The 20,824-nt window shown below is 39.0% G+C and overlaps 1 protein-coding gene across 1 annotated transcript in view; it reads right to left on the minus strand.

The window, feature by feature from the left end:
- CDKAL1 (CDK5 regulatory subunit associated protein 1 like 1) overlaps nt 1–20,824 on the minus strand; it is a 417,324-nt gene that overhangs the window by 335,129 nt on the left and 61,371 nt on the right. Inside the window, exon 5 of the mRNA XM_065628520.1 lies at nt 8,932–9,016. Coding sequence (XP_065484592.1) covers nt 8,932–9,016 — 85 coding nt within the window. The remainder of the gene's footprint in view (nt 1–8,931; nt 9,017–20,824) is intronic.

Below are 20,824 nucleotides of genomic sequence, written 5' to 3' on the forward strand. Positions count from 1 at the left end.
CCACAAGCTCTTAGAAAACTGTCTCCAGCTTTCTTTGCCTCAGTAACTTCAGCAGGAGCCTCTTCCACCTGCAGCCATGCTGAGTTAAATACAAACCATTAATATTCTAATCCCATCCCACCATCCACATTCCTTAAATTCATATAGGCAGAGGCAGACTTTATTCTTTTTCACATCATAACACAAAACAGATTTTTTAAAGTGTTTATTTAGTAGCCCGTGTTTTCAACTGCAAACAAACACAAAACACTCTACCTAGTAAGGACAAGCTAGAGGTCAACCTGCTAACCTGATGTGTGAGTTTAATCGAGGGAGGAACTTTAACCAATGCATTAGAAATTCAGCACTAATGTATTCAGAACGAGGCCTCCTCTGGTGAAGAGAAATCATTGTCCTCATCCTCTTAAAACAGGTGAGATATTTTCAAATAGGTTTTAACATGCTCTTCATGCAAATGCCCATAATGTGAGACCAAGAATAGTTTTGTCCGCATTTCCCCCATCCCTCAAAAAGCCTCTTCTCTAAAGCCTTTGATTAAGTAAGAAACCAAACCTAAAACTTCTAGCCCAAAATGGTGCCTCCATTTTCCTTATCATTTCTAGTGTATCTGACCCTGGTCTGGGCGAAGAGAGGGGCACTGAGAGTCCAAGACGAACGTCACATCCCTGATGCAAGCATATGGCAGAACAGCATGAGAAACACGGAGAAAGCCTGATACTTACTTTTGCTAATTTTATTAAACCCGTTCGGTTGGGGAGGTTTCCTAAAATTATGCAATTAGACCAAGTCTGAGAGGAGGGGGAAGAACTGTTTTGTCTTTCAACTAATGATAACATCAGCAATGAAGTCTAAAGAGAATGAGATCCCCTTTTCAGTGTTGCTTGTCTTCCTTAACCAGGTTTCAGATGGTTATACGTGCATGCAAGTTCTTGTTCTAAAATGCTGGCAAAAGACCGAGTGCAGTTGTGTGCCCCTTTCGGTTGATGAGGAGGAAGGTGCAAGTGTTACTCCATTAACCACTTGGGCAGCTGTACTTCCCAAATCAGAAGCCTTCCTTGTTTACCCATATCACTGAAACGTCATGGGTTTGCACTAGTTTGCAAAGAAAAGTGTATCTTGTATATTTAGCAATGAACTTAACTGATTTTCAAATGTCTGTAAACACTGCTTGTAATGCACCAGTGCTCCAGGAGCCTACGTATCTGGGGACCTGTAACTACGGCCCAACCAAAAAATTCAAATATAGATCTATGAAGTCATGAAACAGAGTTGGCCTCTCCTGCCCTAGTAATACTTTCTTCTTTAAAATGGCAATCAAACATACATCAGTTCCCAATGATCTGTCTCAAGGCTTAAAAGAGTGTCTAAAAGCTAATTAGCTCCCTAAAGCATCTGAGGCTTAATAAGCTGTGTAGAACTAAGGCCACTGCGCTCTCTAACCTCTCAAAGCATCAATATCACAGAGTACTTAAAATAGTCCCAAATGTGTTCATGATAAAGTCAAAATGATACCCAGAATAGTGTTTAAAATTTGAATTTAACAGGCTCTGTTCTTGTACTTTTTTTTAACCTTGTTAAATATTAAAAGTGCACACAAGTTTATAAACCAGGCTTTTGCAAGTCTCCTTCGCAAAATGCAGCCAGGTAACACATGTAATCACGAGCAGTCCATAATCCTTTTATCTTCTAAACACTATACAATGGAAAACAGGTCTATATGGTCTGCTTTTACTCTGCATTTTATAACATCATGTCAAGCAGCTTTTAACATTCTCGCTCATGGCAGAGATGTGTGCAAGAAAAGGAATGCACTCAAATGCAGGAAAAAACCCTTCCACTAACAAACATAATTTAAATCACAGAATCCTTGACCAACAGCCATGTTTTCCATCAACGTAAGACAATAAAAACACAAATGACAATATTCAATAAGTTAAAAAAAACAAAACTAAAAAAAAGAAAAACCAACAACAAAACTTACCAGATCATAAGTTTTTAAATTAAGACTTCCAGTTCAATAACATTTTTGTTCTAAGCATATAACATCCTTCTGCAGCATTTGTAAGCCAGAGAGCACAACACTATGCTCCACAGTAAAGCTTAACCAACTATGTAACAGTGAAACTGGTACTGGTCAAGCTGAGAAATGTTAACTAGCAAATTGAACATAAATATAAAAATAAAATTGATTGAAGTGTTTTGCAATACAGATGAGCATAGCGATATGAAAACAGAAATATCAAATACTGAAGTTGAAAACTCTTCCTTCTAGAAATTTTTCCCAGAAAAATTCTGAACTTCAAAATAAACTATCCAAACACAGGAGAAGTATTCAGTGTTTTCAACTAGCTAATTTGTACACTTTATATCAAAGATTCAAGAGCTTTCCAAGAAATTTTATTTATTTATTAAACAGAATGAGTCATGCTACAAAACTAATTTTAGAACTACTTCTGGTTAATGATGTGTGATTGCTGAGATCTTTACAGATCTCCCATGACTGTAGAAATGTAAGCATTGTGCATAAATCTATCCCAATAAAGGCTTTGATGAAGCCCGAGTGCAGCAGTCATATAAGCTTCTCTGGTGGTTTTTAGAACAGTGACTTAAAATTCTAGGTAACCAATTTATAGCCTCCATTCAAAACTAAGTAACTCATTATCTAGGGAAGGTGTTTCTTTTGCACAGCACGTATAGTATGTATCTTGAATACAAGCATTTCCATGTAAGCCTTTCATTGTGGCAAAATGATAGATTTTCATTGATGTTATCTAGACTAATTTAGGAGGTCTAAGCAAGAAAGAATATTATTGGCAACCTCTCCTAAAAAAAAAAAATTTAAAAAAAAAAAAAAAATCAAGCACCAAGTTTCCTCCCACCCAGTGAAACCTGTTCCACAGATACTTTTACTTCAGAGAATCCAGCTCTTCCCCAATTTTCTTCAATACAAAAGCAGCCGAAAACAGCAGTACTCCTGGCTACAGTTCTTAGAGCTCTGCTGTTACCTTGAGTACTCTGACACAAACACTGAAAGTGAGGCAACGTAAAATTCCTATAAAATGCAATAAATAGCAAGGCTATGACACAGCTCAAATGCAGTCGAAGTGATCTTATGCTAACAGGATCTATAAAATAAATAGCTCTGAAAGACTTACATTTCCAGAGGTACTCGACAGCTTAAACTTTCCTGTATAAACAAGTGTAAATCATAGTCTTATCTTACACCAGAAATTTATTAGGAAAAGCCAAAGGCTTAAAACTGCTTTAAAGAAAGTGGTAATACTTTATTTCATTTTAAAAGTGAGATATTGGGGTTTTTTGCACAATTTGCAAAATGCATCATATAAACTACATTCACAAATATTAATAAACAAAGAAAAAGTCTTCCAGGGTTATTTTCACTTGCAAAAATAACAAGCGGTAGAAAATTGTTCTTATCTCTTATCTTTGAGCACGCTTCTGTGTTTCTTAAAGAATAACCTCCAACATCACCACAACTGCACTCAGTGAGCAGAAATTCTGCAGCATCTAGAGGTAATTTTACTTCTTCAACCTCGTCCACTTGGTCCTGAGAGCCTTAAACAATTTGCATGGTCTAAGATCAAAGTCCCGATAAACTACAATTTCAACAAGTTCTGCTGGTTTTGATGTTCCTTCCAGCATAGAAGCGAGATCCCATATACAGTGTTTATTCATGAATTGGTGCAAACTGAAGTGAGGAGAGAACTGGAAGCCACACAGTGCTACTACAGTGCTAAAAGCCCTCACACTTCTGTCACAACTCATAGCTATCACAAAGAAAAAGGTAGAATACACACCAGAGTGGGCCTTAAAGTGAATGCAGTAACAGATATACAAAAGAATATATGTTAATATTATATATTAATTGTATATATTGTTTTCAATGATGAAGATGATTATAGTGGTCAAACTTAGTCCGCAAACATGAAACAAACCATGAACACCTCAATAGCATAACCACTCCATACTTCCCAAATGGCACCATTCTGGCTGTTTCAATCAGATTGTGTGTGTGTGTGTGTGTCCCTATCCATAATACTTCAATCAGCAAGAGAACTCCTTAGGAAAAGTCAAAGTCCCTGAATGCAGGAATGACTGTTCTCAGCACTCAGGAAAGGATCACGCAAGGGGGAAGATGACTACCCAGAAACACACAGCAGCCTCGGAACTGTCAGAGGTCATTAGGAAAAGTGGGTTATGTATTTGAGATGTAACAGCCAAAAAAAAAGGGTATCAGGCCACATGTGGATCAGTGAAGCATGACACCAAAGAACAGAGTAACTTTATTTTAAAGAAAGCGAGTTCCTCTAGAACATGCTCTCATGCCTAATTCTCTTCAAACAGACTTAATAGATTTAGTGTGGTTTATGTAAATTAAGATTAGTAGCTTACTTATTGAACGCTTATTCTTGCTGTTGTTAACAGCCAAGTTTTAAGCAAGCTATTCTTAAACAAAATAAATGATAGCAGAAAACATGAGTCAACAACCTTCTGCCATTGAAAAAAAAAGACTAAGGAAATACCCTGAAGTGAACCATCATAGAACTACCCATCATCACAAAAACTCCCAAATAAATATAGTAGTCATCTGGAAGGACATTATGATATTTTACTTATTCTTTATTATTTATACTGCTTATTTATAAAACATCTATATATATACACATGAGTTGGTTATACTGACAAAAGATCAGGTCCAGAGCAAAGATATAATGCCCAAACATTATCAGGAAAAAAGGTTAGAATTTACTTAGGTGTAGACTGTAGGTTACCTTTAAAAAAGTGGTTTTAAATCCTAAATTTTAAAACAACATAAAGTCAACTTCACAAAATATCATCAGCAAATATTTAAGTCCTGCCCTTGGGGAGGAATAACCCCAGTCTGCAGGCCAGGCTGGGGCTGACCAGCTGGAAAGCAGCTTGGCAGGACAGGCCCTGGGGGTCCTGTTGGACACCAAGTTGACCATGAGCCAGCAATGAGCCCTTGCGAGAAAGACCATCACCAACCTCCTGGGGTGCTCTGGGCACTGAATCTCCAGCAGGTGAGGGGAGATGATTTTTCTCCTCTGCTCAGCCATAGTGAGACACAGCTAGAGAGCTGGGTCCAGTGCTGGGCTTCCCAGTACAGGTGAGACAGGGACAAACTGGAAGGGATACAGGGAAGGGCCACAAAGGTAACCAAAGGTGTGGAGCATCTGACATACAAGCAGAGGCTGTGAGAGCTGGGACTGTTCAGCCTGAAGAAGAAAGGAGTCTGAGGAATCCCATCAGTGTGTACAAACACCTGATGAGGAGGAGGATGGGAGAGAGAGGGGATGACAGAGCCTGATATTTCACAGTGGTGTCCAGGGACATCACAAAAGGCAACAAACAATTTGAAATATGAGATACGAAGTTTAAACCTAGGACAATCCCTTTTTACTATTAATATAAGGATAGTCAAGCACTGGAACAGGTTGCCGAGAGCATTTGTGTCTCTTGAAGATGCTCAAAAGCCACCTGCACACAGCCCTCAGCCACCTGCTCCAGCTGTCCCTGCTTTGAGCAGGGTTGAACAAGACAATCTTCAGAGGTCCCCAACAAGCTCGGCCATTCTGTGGTTCTGTGTACATAATACTGCCTATAGTACACTTTTACATTGTAAGGGTATAGAAAGGGACATAATTCATTAATCTCTACATATGCCATGTGATAAGTGACTGTTCATCGACCACACAAGTAATACCATACACCCACACTAGCTCCTCTGCCCTTGTCTTCCTCTCTCCCCTGTACTCTCTGCTCCCGCTTACCCCTTCCCAGAAAAACATATTCTCATTTCATAAGAGCTGCAAATTGGAGCCATTTAAATTACAGAACGTCTCCTGCTCCTCTTATTCTAAGGTAGGATCCTGCCAAAACCCTCCTCAGACATTCCTCTTATTTTAAGATTAACCAACTGAGAATAAAATCTGCACAGGAAAAGCTCTAAATTCCCATCCACAAGCTAATGGTCTTTAAGCAACTCTTTGCCCTCCACATTGTCACCCTGGCTCAGCAGCTTCAACTTTATTGATATAGAAGAGCAGCAGACTACTTCTAAGAGCTACAAAAAAAGGCACAGAGATTATACTGTCAGTTGACTGGTATCAGCTCTGTACATATCTGCACATCCAATGGAAAGGTTTGGACAGTTTGGGAATGGTTTTGTTTTTAAAAGAACATCAGATCAAAAAAACAGTTGAACTTCGAGGACTTGGGCTCTGACACATCGTCTGGCGCACGGTACTAGTGAGGGATCACCTTCTCAGATGGTCATTCTTCAACCACCATCGTGAGCACGCTACTGCTGGTTTGAATCAGCGCATGCTGAAGTCCTTTATGCAAAGAAGGCATCCTGGTTTCAGCTGGCATAATCTTCTTCCTAGTAGCTGGTATAGTGCTGTGTTTTGGATTTAGTATGAGAATAATGTTGATAACACACTGATGTTGTAGCTGTTGCCAAGTAGTCAAGGACTTTTCAGCTTCTCACACGGTACCAAGTGCACAAGCTGGGAGGGGACACAGATGGGACAGCTGACCGCAACTGGCCAAAGGGATATTCCATACCGTATGACGTCATGCTCAGTATTTAAAGCTGGGCCAAGAAGAAGGACGGGGGAGGACCTTCAGAGTGATGGCATTTGTCTTCCAAAGTAACCTTTATGTGTGATGGAGCCTGGCTTTCCTGGAAGTGGCTGAACACTTGCCTGCCCGTGAGAAGTGGTGAATGAAGCCCTTGTCTGGCTTTGATTGTGTGCATGGCTTTTCCTTTACTCATTAAACTACCTTTACCTCAACCCATGAGTTTTCTCACCTTTACTCTTGTGATTCTCTCCCTCATCCCACCAGCAGTGACTGAGCGAGTGGTTGTGTGGTGCTCAGTTGCCAGGTGGGGTTAAACCATGGCAGAAAGTCACGCAGCAGAAACTGTTGCAGAGGGTAGAGAATAAACAAACTGAAATACTCCTCCCATGTGACATTCATAATGCTATGTAACACTTTCAGCCTGAAAAATTTTTAATTCGAAAGAATCTTACTGTGCTGAGTATTAATTTTTCCATTCAGAGTATGTTTGCTTTGACAATCCACATACTACGTGTTTAATTTGTCACTCAATAGAGGAAAACAAAGATCTCCATAGCTACCAACAAGCTGTTATTATAGGATATAATGACAGTTTGTTTTGTATCACCTGCATTGGGTTTGTTGCTGTAAAAAATTCAGATATATTTGAGCAAAGTTGTGTTCTTTAGAGATATAAGCTTTCCTCACTGTTTTAAAACACAAATACAGCTGTTACTGCTCTTTTCTGAGATGAAGGAAGTTTAATCTTTCAGTTTGAAGTCCAATGAAAGAGAATCCACATATGGTTCTCTCACCTATGTCTAACAAACATTATTAAAAATGATCAGAAACAACAAGAAAAGTTGTCCTTCTCCATAATTAGGAACTGCCAGGATCTGGGAGAACGAATGATGCTACAGGAAAGGAGTCATTCTCAGCACAGAGGGGAAATGAAGAACAACCAGAGTACCCATGTCTCAAAACACAAGGAGTATAGGGAGAACGAAGTAGAGGAATAAACCCAGGCTACAAATAACATCAGGCTCTTTAATAGAGCAGCAACAGAAACACGAAGTTCAAACAAATATTTTCAGTCATTTGCTTTTAGTTAGACCCTCTTTCTTAACCAACTCTTATTCTTCTGGTTAAAGGACACACACCATACCACATCAATTCTGGCATGGGATTAGTAAAAAAGAAAGATGACCACAACTGAACGGGAAAAGATCTTGTCATCAGTTTTGCTGGCCAACACACTAATTGGAAGAATTCTGAAAACAGCTTTTTTTTGTTTGTTTGGCAGCAGTAAAAAAAGAGCCAAAAAAGCCAGTCTCATCACCGAGCGCAACACCAGCAGTCAGGAAATGAAGGTGGAAGAACTTTCTGCTGTGCCACGTACTGTGGGCAGACAGATTCTGTTCCCAGTTCCAGCCCCGAGATGCTGTCAGTATCTCCAGCACCGCAGGCAGACAGGTCACATCCAGCTTCTCTCTCCTCCCTGCCCTCCTGAGTGTGCCAACTGCTTACCAAGAACTACATTTTTCTAACCAAAATGGATTTCAACAAACAGTCCGTCCCCCATGCACCACACCAAGGGAATGACTGCATAAACAGTCACACTTCTTTACCAAAGGTACTAAAGGTGAAATCTCCAGGAACTACACTACACCACAACATTTATTTATATTGGGCAATGGCAGCTGTAGCTGTACAGGTTATCCAGATACTCTCATCACAACCACACTTCTGCAGAAGTCAGAGGCAGAAGTTGCTACCATATCATTTTTTTCTACATCACAGAAATAGCAGAGAAATAAAATGCATTCTTCACAAGACTTCTGTTATAAGCTAATCAGTTCATCTTTTAAGAAAATGTATAGTGAAATAGTTAGTTTTAAGTATGTATCTGACACCCTTTTAATTAGAAAGGCCTGCTCATGTAAAATTAAGTAGAGGAAAAAAGAAACAGCTTAATAATTCACACCTTGGAAAAAAAAAAAAATTCAACTCTTCAGAAGAATATTACAATACTGTCCTGAACAGTGATATAGAAGCCCCTACCTAAACAGATCAGCAGTTCTCCTAAATAAGCGTATTGATAATCATTTGCAAGTTAAAGCTAGTTAAAAAAAAAAATCACTGTGCCTTATAAATCCACTCTAGAGAATTCAAGATTGTAATATTCAAACACAGCACACTTTTTTTTTTCTGCTAACACACAAAATTACTTCTATATTGAAAATATGAAGCTTTTAAAATTAAATTTAATTTTAAAATTAAAATTAAAACCCACAATATTCATTGATTTTTAGGGAAACAACTTACTTGATTGAGTTTCTGAAGTGGTCCTCAGCAGGATTTTTTACTGTACAACTGTTCAGCAACCATAAATCTGCTTCAGCAGAGTTGTCTAGAAGACACAAAGATACAAATCTGTGTAAGAATTACTCGTCATCTCCTACTTTATATCATATATAAAAAGACTAAACTTAGCCATTATTGCTAAATTAGCTATTTAAAAAATTACTTTACATTCCACATTTAAAACACTTAAATTCTTGGAAGGGTTTTTTTATTTGTTCATTCTTTGTTGGTTTGTGTTTAAAAAAAACCAAAACAAACAAACAAAAAACCAAAAAAAACCCCAAAAAAAACCAACAAAAAAAACCCCAACAACAACAAAAAACCCCACCACACAAGAACTTCCATGGTACTTTTTTTTTTGCAAAAGTAGAATAAACAGTTCTCATGTATCAGCTGAGATGCCACTAGGTTGCAAATCACAGAAACCAAAGTTAAGAAAAAATGGTCGCTACTCACAAGAATGCATACTCCCCAGAAGATGTGGCGTACACAAAGGCAGAAAGATCACCAAAATCCATAAAGGTGCTTTTTAAATGAATTAAGTGGTCAACAAAACCAGGTTTCACCAATTAAAAATAAAATAAAAAATCCATGCTTCAGCTCTATTGTGAATTACTATTACAAAAGAGACAAATCAGAATTTATAAAGCATGAAGTCAATGTAGCTAATTTGGAAAGAAACAGGCATATTTCTAGTTTAGATTACATCTTAATTATGGTATAATTATAGTTCAGCAATTTTCAGACAAAAATATTCATGCAATGAATACCTGCCTCCATTCAGGTAAGTATGTAATTTTCTTCAAGAACCAAACCTTTCTGAATGTTCACAACCTACTGATATCTAAATGCATTAACAGAACTGAGTCCCAGAATTATTTGCAGAAGCACGTATATAAACTCTAATCCTGTAAAATATGACCTACAGTACAGAGTTACTAGCATAGTTATTTCTCTTCTGAAGTTACAGCTTTTTTCAAATAAAGGAATGAAGATAATCCATCTCAAATATTCCAGTGCTCTAGCATTCATCAGAAAGCTTGCATCAGTTTGGATAAGAAAATTTGCATCACTCTTGCTACTATTCGGTACATCCTGAGTGTTGAAGTATTGAATGAAGTATCTTTAAATAACATAAGCCAATGAAAAATGAATAGAGTTAAAATATCATTTTTAGAATGCTTTATTTGAATTGACGTCCTGCTAAAGCAGAAGGAAGCTTGCAAAGATTTGAACAGGTTTATATATGTCCTCATAATTAATGTATCCACATTAGCGTGAATATCCTTTTCCCCTATACGCATACTTATGACTTTAAGCACTAAAACAGAAAAATATCTCCCATCTCCATTGCCATCTACTCCAAAGAAATTATGCTTTATAACTAACTATTAGTCACTTAACCTAGGAAGGAGGTAAGATGAAAACAAGAGATCAAATAAAACATCAACCAAAGGACATACCTATATTAAATAAGAGAAAACATTCAGAAGGTTTCTAATCTTTGTTGACTGAGATTACACCATTAACTTGGATCAAACACTGGCCCCTTCCATGACAGGGCAAGGCTACAAAGAAGTCATAAAAAATAACCTTCAGACCTTTATCTATTTTAAATATTAAAAAAATGTACCAAGATCTGACCCTGGAAACAAGACAAAGAATCTCCCCTCCAACCCAGGTTGCACGAAAACAACATTTTTAGACTAATGAACATAATATCACTGTTAGAAAGACAAGTATAGGTAAAAAATTCATTAGGAATGATACACAGAAAAGCAAGGAAAGGTATAGTTTCAAAAATCGGAAAGAGAGTGAACTCTTGGCCTAGTTAAATCCACCAAGCATGGCAAGGAGTACCTTTTAAAAATAGTTTTCTAATAACACTGCCAAAACTTTGTATTTCTTATTCCTTTCAGCAGCACAAAATGTTTATAAATTCAGCTCCACGCCCATAACGCACCCACTCGAGAATCGGGGGGTACTATATAACAGGAGGCTGACGTCATAAGTATGTGGACAAGAGTTCCAGCAGCAGCCATACATCATGGCAGAGCGGAACAATTTTCAAGAGAGGTCAATAGACAAATGTCTTTATTCAGAGCAGAGAGGCCTTTATGCAGAGAACAGCAATTCTGGGCTTGGTTTCAGTCCCGTGCCGTGGTCTCCATGTGTGAAGGAAGCAGCACTGGAAGAACTAACGCATTTAAGTTTAGAAAGACCTTACACACTCACCGAACAGGAACCTTTCACACAGCAACTTGGATTCCAGGCTATTAATAGATTAGCTCCCTGCTTGAGAGTCTAAGGGACAATAACCACAACACTCACACATATTTAACACAGAAGAAAAAAAAAAAAAATCTCCCAAGTACATTCAAATCCATTCCTCCAAGGTTTCACATTCTGCAGAATGGAGGATGTAGAATGAAGTCTTCTGCAGAACAGAATCTTCTGAGCAGTTTCAGGAAAAGATGTTTTATTAATCTACATATAAAAAAAAAAATTATTCAAGAAAAACTGAAGTGAAGCTGAAGCTTGTCTTCTCTTTACAGCAATATTATTGTTTTATCATATTTAGCTGTTCTCTTCCTGTATTTATTTTTTAATATTTTTTTTCTTATTAACTCTCATTCTCTCTTATACGGCTATATTTATATATTAGTTTTGATTATATATACATACACACATATAAAATTATTTATGTGTTGTAGGTATTTACTAATAAGAGTTCATACCACAACCCTTCAAAATGATAGCTGAATTTTCTTAGTTTCTACTGTGATGTTCATGCATAAAGGAATCACACACACTGGCGTAGATTCACTCTGATCTACTGTATTTTCACAGAATCACAGAATCACAGAATGTCAGGGATTGGAAGGGACCTCAAAAGATCATCTAGTCCAATCCCCCTGCCAGAGCAGGAACACCTAGGTGAGGTAACACAGGAAGGCGTGCAGGCGGGTCTTGAATGTCTCCAGAGAAGGAGAATCCACAACCTCCCTGGGCAGCCTGTTCCAGTGTTCCGTCACCCTCACTGAGAAGAAGTTTCTTCTCAAATTTAAATGGAACCTCTTGTGTTCCAGCTTGAACCCATTACCCCTTGTCTTACTGTTGGTTGTCACCGAGAAGAGCCTGGCTCCATCCTCGTGACACCCACCCTTTATATATTTATAAACATTGATGAGGTCACCCCTCAGTCTCCTCTTCTCCAAGCTAAAGAGCCCCAGCTCCCTCAGCCTTTCCTCATAAGGGAGATGCTCCACTCCCTTCATCATCTTTGTGGCCCTGCGCTGGACTCTCTCCAGCAGTTCTGGCTCATGGTCATCCTGCTGTCCACCAGGACTTTTCTTTAGCAAATTTCAGTTTTAAAAAAAAATTTACACACAGGGCATTTTTGCACCAGGTTGCAGGAAAAGACACAGGTTTACAATATTGTGGGGACAAGCAGTCCTTGCCTACAAAACATCTAATGCACTGATGCTAAAGGCAAGGCCTTGATGGACATGTTGAAACAAACATGGACCAAAATACCAGATGGGAGTTGGCATGTATTAACAAGATCTTGAGGCTTCTAAATATCAAGCAACACCAGTGGGTAAGGGTTCTTTATTCAGCGTGAGGGCATTGGAGGGACTGGCTATACATATATACACACATATATACATATATACACACATATATACATATATACACACATATATACAAATATACACATATACACACATATATTAATCAGTGTTTTGGCATGAGCAGTCACTAGTGTTCAGTGTGTGCCCAACAACAGAGTAAAACAGCTCTGATAAATAAGCTCAGGCTTCTAAGTACATGCCTGCAGGGGCAGACAGACCTGAGATTTCTGGGTTTATATTCCAGGCAGATGGATGTCAAGTATTTAGGTCTGGATGGTAAACACCATATGAATGTAGCGCCATCCCTACTCAAGCAGCCCATGCACCCTTCCTTGGAAGGTCTCCACCTGCCATCCTTTCCAACCCCAGCCTCCACCTTGTCAGGTCACAGTGAAGCTGGGATTCATTCATTCGGCAGGCTGGTGCCCATCACCCTCAGAAACCTCCATAAGGTTTAGGAGAAACCTCCAAAATTTCAGTGAAGAACAGAGGCCTGCGCTTGGGAACTCTTACAGATCTGACTGAGGAGGACAATCGAACCTTTACAGAGGACTTTCTAGCAAGTCATACATACTGTTACAGCCAAAACTGCAGCAAGAACCACATGCACAGTGAACATCAATTATGGTAGTGAAAATGAGATATAGGTGTCCATTTCTATATCCTGCAACAAACTTCTCTACTAAGGGGATTTTCTTTCTTTGACTTTTATTTTTCCATATATTCAGCCTAATGATACTTTTTAAATTATGACATTTTGCTGCTGACCATTTTTTGATGAGGTTCTTAAAACAGTTTCCTATATGTTAAGACATTTTTGGAAAAAAAAAAAAAAAAAAAAGAAGTCATCATGTCAAATGAGCATTGTACTAAGTGCTCAAAAAACACAACTCAAAAACATGGCCTTTTTGCATTGTGACATCTTTTCCATAAAAGAAAGGCTACACTGGAAGTAAACCACAAAGTCTATCATAGTCTCTGCAAAACAACATAGAGTACAAAGAAACCTAAAGGTCATGGAAACTTCTGAACACTTAACTTAATTGTGAAGCTCTGGAAAACATGAATTGGCTGCATTATGCAATACTAAGAGGGTAAAAAGGCAAGAGTCTGAAACATCAGTATACCTACAGAGGAAAACGATATTTACAATTCTTTTCTAACTAGCATTTTTGGGTTTGTTATCATCTTAAAAATCATAAATCAGCATAACTTCGTAAGAAGACTGTAGTAATACTATCAGTTGAAAAATTAAACAATTGACTTGGTTTTGCCTTGGTGTTTTAACTTGAGTCTTTTTTCTTCTTTGTTTTCAAAACTTTGTTTTCTTACAAACCCCTCCAAAACACATCTCCTTAAACCCTCCCCACTCCACCCCCAAAGCACTGAAGAAGAAAAACCAGGGACAGTGAAGCCCTAAAAGAACAGCCCTTCTTCACTTTCTTCAGCACATCACTTCTCTCAGCACTGAAACCACTACCAGATTTGCTCAGCACTGCTTGCTCAAAAAACATGACTCATAATTTGTATGACATCCTTTTAAATCCTGTACATCAATCTGTGTTACTTCAGCCTGAAAGATGATCTCTCTCTATAATCACAGAAGGCTCCCTGTGGCCTTTTTCTCCAGCTCTCCTTGTCCTGCCCTTAAGTTCTCTGCGAGTCTTCCTCCTCACTCTTCCTGATTTTCTGCTCCTTCTGACTTTCTTGCACAACAGATACCCCAGTTTCTCTGTTTCCATCTGCTGTATTCTAGCCTCTGTTCCCATTTATGGACCTCTCCAGCATCACTTTGTCCTTTGTGTTCTCACTTCCAAAACAGCTCTGCCCCCTTCCCTTGATCCCCTGCTTGGCATTTTCTGTTCCGGAGCCAGACCCAGTAATATCCAAGTTATGCATGTGGAGCATGTGCTCACAACTGGATTCCATGTGAATCATCTCCGCCCAAAAGACACAAAAATCTAAGCATGAGGACAACTCAAAACCAATTACTAAGGTCATCCAGCATCTTGACTGGAACAAAGTTACCAAACTTCTCTTCTTATTTTCTTTCAACATCCCGGTGTCACAGAAACCACTCTTATACCCTGGGTTACTGAAATTAGGTGCTGGGTAATTTAATGATTTCTTGGGCCACTGGGTGCTGAGGGACCTCAGCAAGTATTGGGAAAGAATCTCTTTCGTAAATATTAGCTCAGAAACGCCACGAGCCATCAGTGCAGGAAGGTACATCTTCCCCTGGGGAGGTCAGGTTCAGTTATTTGTTTTTAGACAATAGGCTTTGCTTGGCAGAGGAAAAATACACAACCAGGTTGAGAAGAACAGGAGAGGGCAAATTTTTCTTTTTGCTTTTTACTTTCCAGACGTTACCTTGGCACACAAAATACTTAGTTACCCACGTGCTAGCTCTCAATACTTCAAATCGCACACAGTTAACTATCAACCTTCAGATAACACATCTTAAAGAAAAGATTCCAAACAAGTGCCTTCCCTTTGTCTGCTCCCTCAACAGCAACTACAAATCAAACCCAGAAGTTAGCATGAACTCCCAGATGGCATCGGTTTGGAATCTCAGAGCCACATTATCAGTTCCCACCTCCTAAGACCTACCACACACTTACCAATGATACAAAACATTCAAACTCATGATGAAAGTGTTAACTTCGCAGATTGAAAACAGTCTCACTTGCCTGTTATCAGGAGTATCAGGATGTAAAATTTCAAATGGTCAACTCAATTGTGATATGACTTCTGTTTTCCCACTGAATTTCTGAGACAATCTGTTCATAACAAATTACTTCATCCACAATTAATGAAAATACAACAACTTCGTTCATCCTGAGAACATGTTATTTAAAGCTCCACAAGGAAAGACAGGCTGCTTAACAAATCAGTAATACAGACGGGTCTTCATTAAAAAAAATAATTCTCCCATCATGCCTTTTACCCTAATTTAAACTGCAAATATGTAAAGTTGCTATTTTTATTCTCCATTACCATTTCCGTTACTGAGCTAATTGTGCAAGTAAACTTTTCTGTTTTTTCCCGTTTTTAAGAAATTGAGTATTTTTAGTAAATTGATTGTTGAGTGGGTAGACATCCCAACAGCAGCTACTGCTGGACTACAGACAGATTTTATAAAGCCTTCCAGACCAGGATGCTGAGGCTGATGTCAAGGGACTTTTCTCTCTGTCCAGCAGCAGAACAGAGATGCACAGGGGCTGTCCTCTGAAGACATCAGATGAGTAGGAACTGAGCATGTTTGAACACATAAGATCTAACTAGTTCAACTAAAGGGAGGGGGGAAAAAAAATATAAACCAATAATACATCATTTACTGGATTCAAAATACTACCTGTTAAATCCTTGCCTCTCCTCATTTCAGTATGACAGACAACTCCATTTACTTATGCATACTTTCAGGTCTGTCTGTGACTTTTTACAAAAGTAGTGTTATATTTGCAGTCACCCCTGAAAGCCCATTCCCAAATAACAAGCGTACAGTAACACACCCCTCTCTTTGCAGCTGTTTAGGTGGTGGCGTGCAGCTACTGGGACAAACTACTGAACTACCAGTTGGTGTCCCATTCAATCTATTCACGACCAGCAACCTTGCCTCATCTCTCTCTCCAAACAACAAACTCCTTCAAAATATAGTAAGTTTGTGGCTGGAGTTTTTCAAGGCCAGCAGAACAGCTTATCAAGTCTGCTGCTATCACTGAAACTACAGGCAACTTTGAGGTTACTCAGAAGGTATCATTTAACTAGGAGTTAAAAAAATACAATAGCTGAACACTTGAACTGCTGTATTTATAAATAGTACAGACAATATAATCTGTATTTCAGAGCATGCACATCCACAGAATCCTTCAGGCTTGGCATAGGTATACCGAACACAGGACACAGCACAGAAGAGGCACATAAAAGAACAAATTTTGCTTCAAAACATCAACTACGACGAACTTCACATTCCCCTTCTACTGCATGACCATCAGTAACACACAGTCTTTCTTACATTGGGATTTTGAAGTGAGTAATCCATTATCTACCTTCCATCTCTGCTCTACACAGCACAGGCTGCAGCCTGGGTCCCAGATGATCCTGGAGTGAGACATCTTTTTGTCCTACTTCCTACACTCTTACATCAGACTTACAGGCTACTCCAGCTGTACTCCTGCCTGGAGCAGCACAGGGTCTGCGCTGCAGCACCCAGAGACACAAAGCTGGATAGGAAGGCTTCAGCCCATCCACCCTTCACAACACTTAAGCTGCACAAAGTCATGAACAGATTTAAGTATACTTTAAAGATTTACCTCATAACAGTGTCGAGAGTCCAATGAGACTATAACTTTCATTTCAACTCCTCCTACAATGTCCAGATGATTTTTCCACCTGTTTATCCAGCACAGACAATGGGAATTGACAGTTACTTTACTATTTTGTTCATCTTCCATCAGTAACTAAATTTTCCATGCACTAAGGCACCTAAGGATACTTGAGGTTGTAAAAAGATTTAGGTTTACAAAGGCTAAAGCTATAAATGTTTATTTTTGAAAAGCAGCAGGTAATAATATTCTAAAATTGCAGTACCCATAGGGCATTTTAATAATTTCCCCACTCAAACATTAACTTTCTTAGGCCCACAGCTGCCACCACATCTGCAGCCAATGACCACCTCATACTTCTTCCAATCAAGAAAGAGACTGACCATTTCCACATCTTATCTGCTTGCCATCTCTATTGATCAGAACACATAGTTCAGTTATCTCCATCTTCAACCTGGGTACAGTGCCATGTGCCACAAACGTTGGAATTTGTGCTAGATTTTATTCTACATTGTACAGTTCTACTTGTCTTGTCAAACAGCTCCTCGACACACACCTTAACGGAAAGGTCCCCTCTTTATGAGTGTAGATCCATGACCATGTCCTAAACAAAGCTTCTTCCAACATGACATAAGCTTATGGGCTGCCTTTTTCTCATGGCTCTTTGTCGACATCAAGTAGTCAACGGTCTCTCTGCACATAGCGTTATATGCCAAAGGTGGAAAAGGAAGCCTGAATTTTAGCTCATTCCTTCAAAATAAAGACTTCACTACTTTGAAAAGAGTGGATAACACAACTATTCCTTGTACAAAACAAGACCTTAAAACAAGAGAGGAGAAATCTCACTGCTAACTAAGAGGTAAGCTGGCAGAAAGCCAAAGCACAGCCAGGGTCTGTGCAGCACAAGACCACCTAATGCTGAGGCTCCCAAATTATCCTGGGCAGCAGGAGACGCAGGTGCCATCGCACGGTGCCCTAAGGTGGACATTTCATCCTGCTCTTCAGCACAAGTGTCATCTCAGTGCATTCTAACAGTCCACTGCTGCTTTCCTTTCACTGAAGACTCATGATCAGTGTTAATAATTTCAATATGAAGAGTACTAATGAGTGATTTATCAAAGTCACAGGGAAAGTCCCACTACATTAGAAACAAGGTCAAGTAGCCTGTTTTAGCCAGGCTCCACTACAACAATATACAGATAACTCCAACGACTCATTCTGATGATTAACATGCACAGAATTTGTTTTGTTGACAGAATTTGGAAAAATCCCAGCAGCTCCTCCTCCTCCTCCAAGTTTTAAGCCTGCTTGATCTTCCAGAAATAGCACACAGTATGATTCAGTGCTTTTTTTCTCTTTGTACTCCCCACACGGCTTCATAGGTAAAACACAAGAGTTATCCAAATGAGCAAATACAGACTGATTGCTCCTGTCTTTGTCACTAAGTCTGAAGTCAACCATCAACAAAAGTCTTGCACAATACCATGCAACTAAAATTTCAAAACACATTGCAAATATTAACTGATTTACCTTCAATACGCACATATTAAATATGCACCCAGCCTGACACCAATTCCTTTTCATCTTATAAATGTAGCCAAGTAGTTTCAGAGTTTCTGTAATTCGATCAAGCCACACCGGATATCTACGCAAATAAGCCAGAACCTTAGCCATGTTGTTTCTGACTGCAGGCCTGCTCCTGAACACAAAGCCATTGCCTAGATCCATATACACAAGCTGGTTTAGCCTACATATTTTACAGGCCAGATAACTAAGTTTTTTGCAACAAGTTTTAAACCATCCCCAAAAAGCAGCCCTTCAGTAACTTGGGTAGCATAGCAAATCAGCAGAAAACACTGAACATCAGAGTAAGTTGAATATTTTCTATGGGATAAGGTTAAAAAAAAAAAAAAAACAAGACAAAACCCAACAAATTATAATAGTTCTACAAACTCGCCATGAGTGCTCAAGCACAACTCTCGCAGATGTGTTACCAACTGTCTTAGAGCATCTACTGAAGTCTAACTACCGCCTTGGAAGATGACAGCTGATGTGCCAGCCCCAGAAGCAGCTCTAGTTTTCACAGGGCTCACTGAAAAAACTGTGTTCTCCTTTTCTGTACAACACTTTAGAAATCTCCACTTGCTTTATCTATAGTCTCGGAAGAAAGCTTACTTATGACTAAGTAATTAAGAGGATTTTATTACATTTTACAGGTCAAAGTTTCTGAACAACTGGTAAAACTTAAGTGAAACAGAAGATGTTGAGATTTGCAAGACAATGTAAAGCAGAAATGTTTTCTAAACTATTTATTTGGAAAAATCACACACTGTAATATATGTTAAGGTATAAAAAAACACGGTAGTCAAGCATGAGCAGCTAATTTCATATGCTGACAGTGAGGGAAAAATGAAAATGTTATGGTTTTCTGTACATGTCATATGATTCCATACGAATTTGTTGTAAACCATAATAAATATTTCAGAATCAAGGACTGACTGGAATCTGCCCCAGGACGATCATTTTAATCTCCCTCAGGTGTCACGCTCTGACAAGCCTCACTTAAACAAATGTTTCTATCTGCAGAGCTAATTAAATGTTAACAGCTCCCTCACTACGTCTCTGGGGAACAAAGAAGAAAATATAAATTGAGGGTTGCTTCAGTCCTATCACACGCCCAGGTAACAACCTGCTGGGCTAGCCACAGCAGACAGAAACCAAAGGTCTTTAAAAATATGCAATGGCATCACTTTAATTACCTACTTGGTGAAGCTTCTTGCACTTCTGGCCCGTGCAAGCCACAAGTACATCCAACGGAAGGAATCCCAATGCAGTAAAGTAGATGATTCTCAAGTACAGCAAAAATCCCATGCAAATGAGAAAGAATCTTTCCTTCATTTCAGGTGTAATATAAAACAGATCTTAGGTAATTCAATGCCTTAAATGAGACCATAAATGCATAATGTTAACCTAGAGAGCAGCTTTGCTCCACATTTTCTTACTCTTTCAGTACACCTATTCCTGTTCAAGTTGGCCTATGGCACTGAACTTTCTCGCTCCTGTAACTTCCTAATCTCTATTCATTTTCACAAGAGCCAGGATTAAGGTTATGCTGTAGTCTGCAAATTAAAGCTAAATTTTACTCCTGTATCTGTTTCACAATCTTTTTTCTCTAAATTCTGTCTGCATTAAGTTGTACCTAGAAGCAATTTATTGATTGCAAATGCCTTGCTTCCACTTATTTCTCCTGATACCGAATGCCACAGGGAATATGGATTTAGGTTCCATTTAACACTTTTAAGAGAGTTAAAATATATAAGCTATTTGAGCCAGATATGTCCAAACACTTATTAAATTGTAGCTTCTAGCTATTTATTGACTTTCTCAGAACTACCTTCGCACCTCATCTATTTGCTACTTTATCAGTTTTCTGAAAAGTAGGAGATATGGGCTTAAGGTACCATGCCCAGCAGCCAGATAAGCCTTTGCTGTGGTTAATTCCCAGCCATCATCCCCAGCTCAGATTATCAACAGAATTTAGTGCTTGTGAAAGATCCAGACTGAGCACAGCGGAAATTAAAGTTCACTCTTCACACACACCACAGACAGATGCAGCACAGCAATCAGCAGTGAAAGCTTCTTCACAAAATCCCACCGACAGGTTTCCATTATGCTTTGCCTACAAACCTGGAAGACAAACCAACAGTTCCACCTCTTGGCCTGTTTGTCCAGAATAGGAAGGAAGCCTGTTCACGGGAGAAGAAAGCAAAGACGCACCAGGAAAAAAAATGAAAGACTGAGCAGAAGCAGATGTGAGGACATGCATCCCAGTCCCTCCTGCCCTTTCTCCATGCCCTGGCTCCTACTGAAAAGACATACCAGCCCATCCAGCTA

The sequence above is a fragment of the Caloenas nicobarica genome, chromosome 2 (genome assembly GCF_036013445.1).
Source record: "Caloenas nicobarica isolate bCalNic1 chromosome 2, bCalNic1.hap1, whole genome shotgun sequence".
Taxonomy (NCBI): Eukaryota; Metazoa; Chordata; class Aves; order Columbiformes; family Columbidae; genus Caloenas; species Caloenas nicobarica.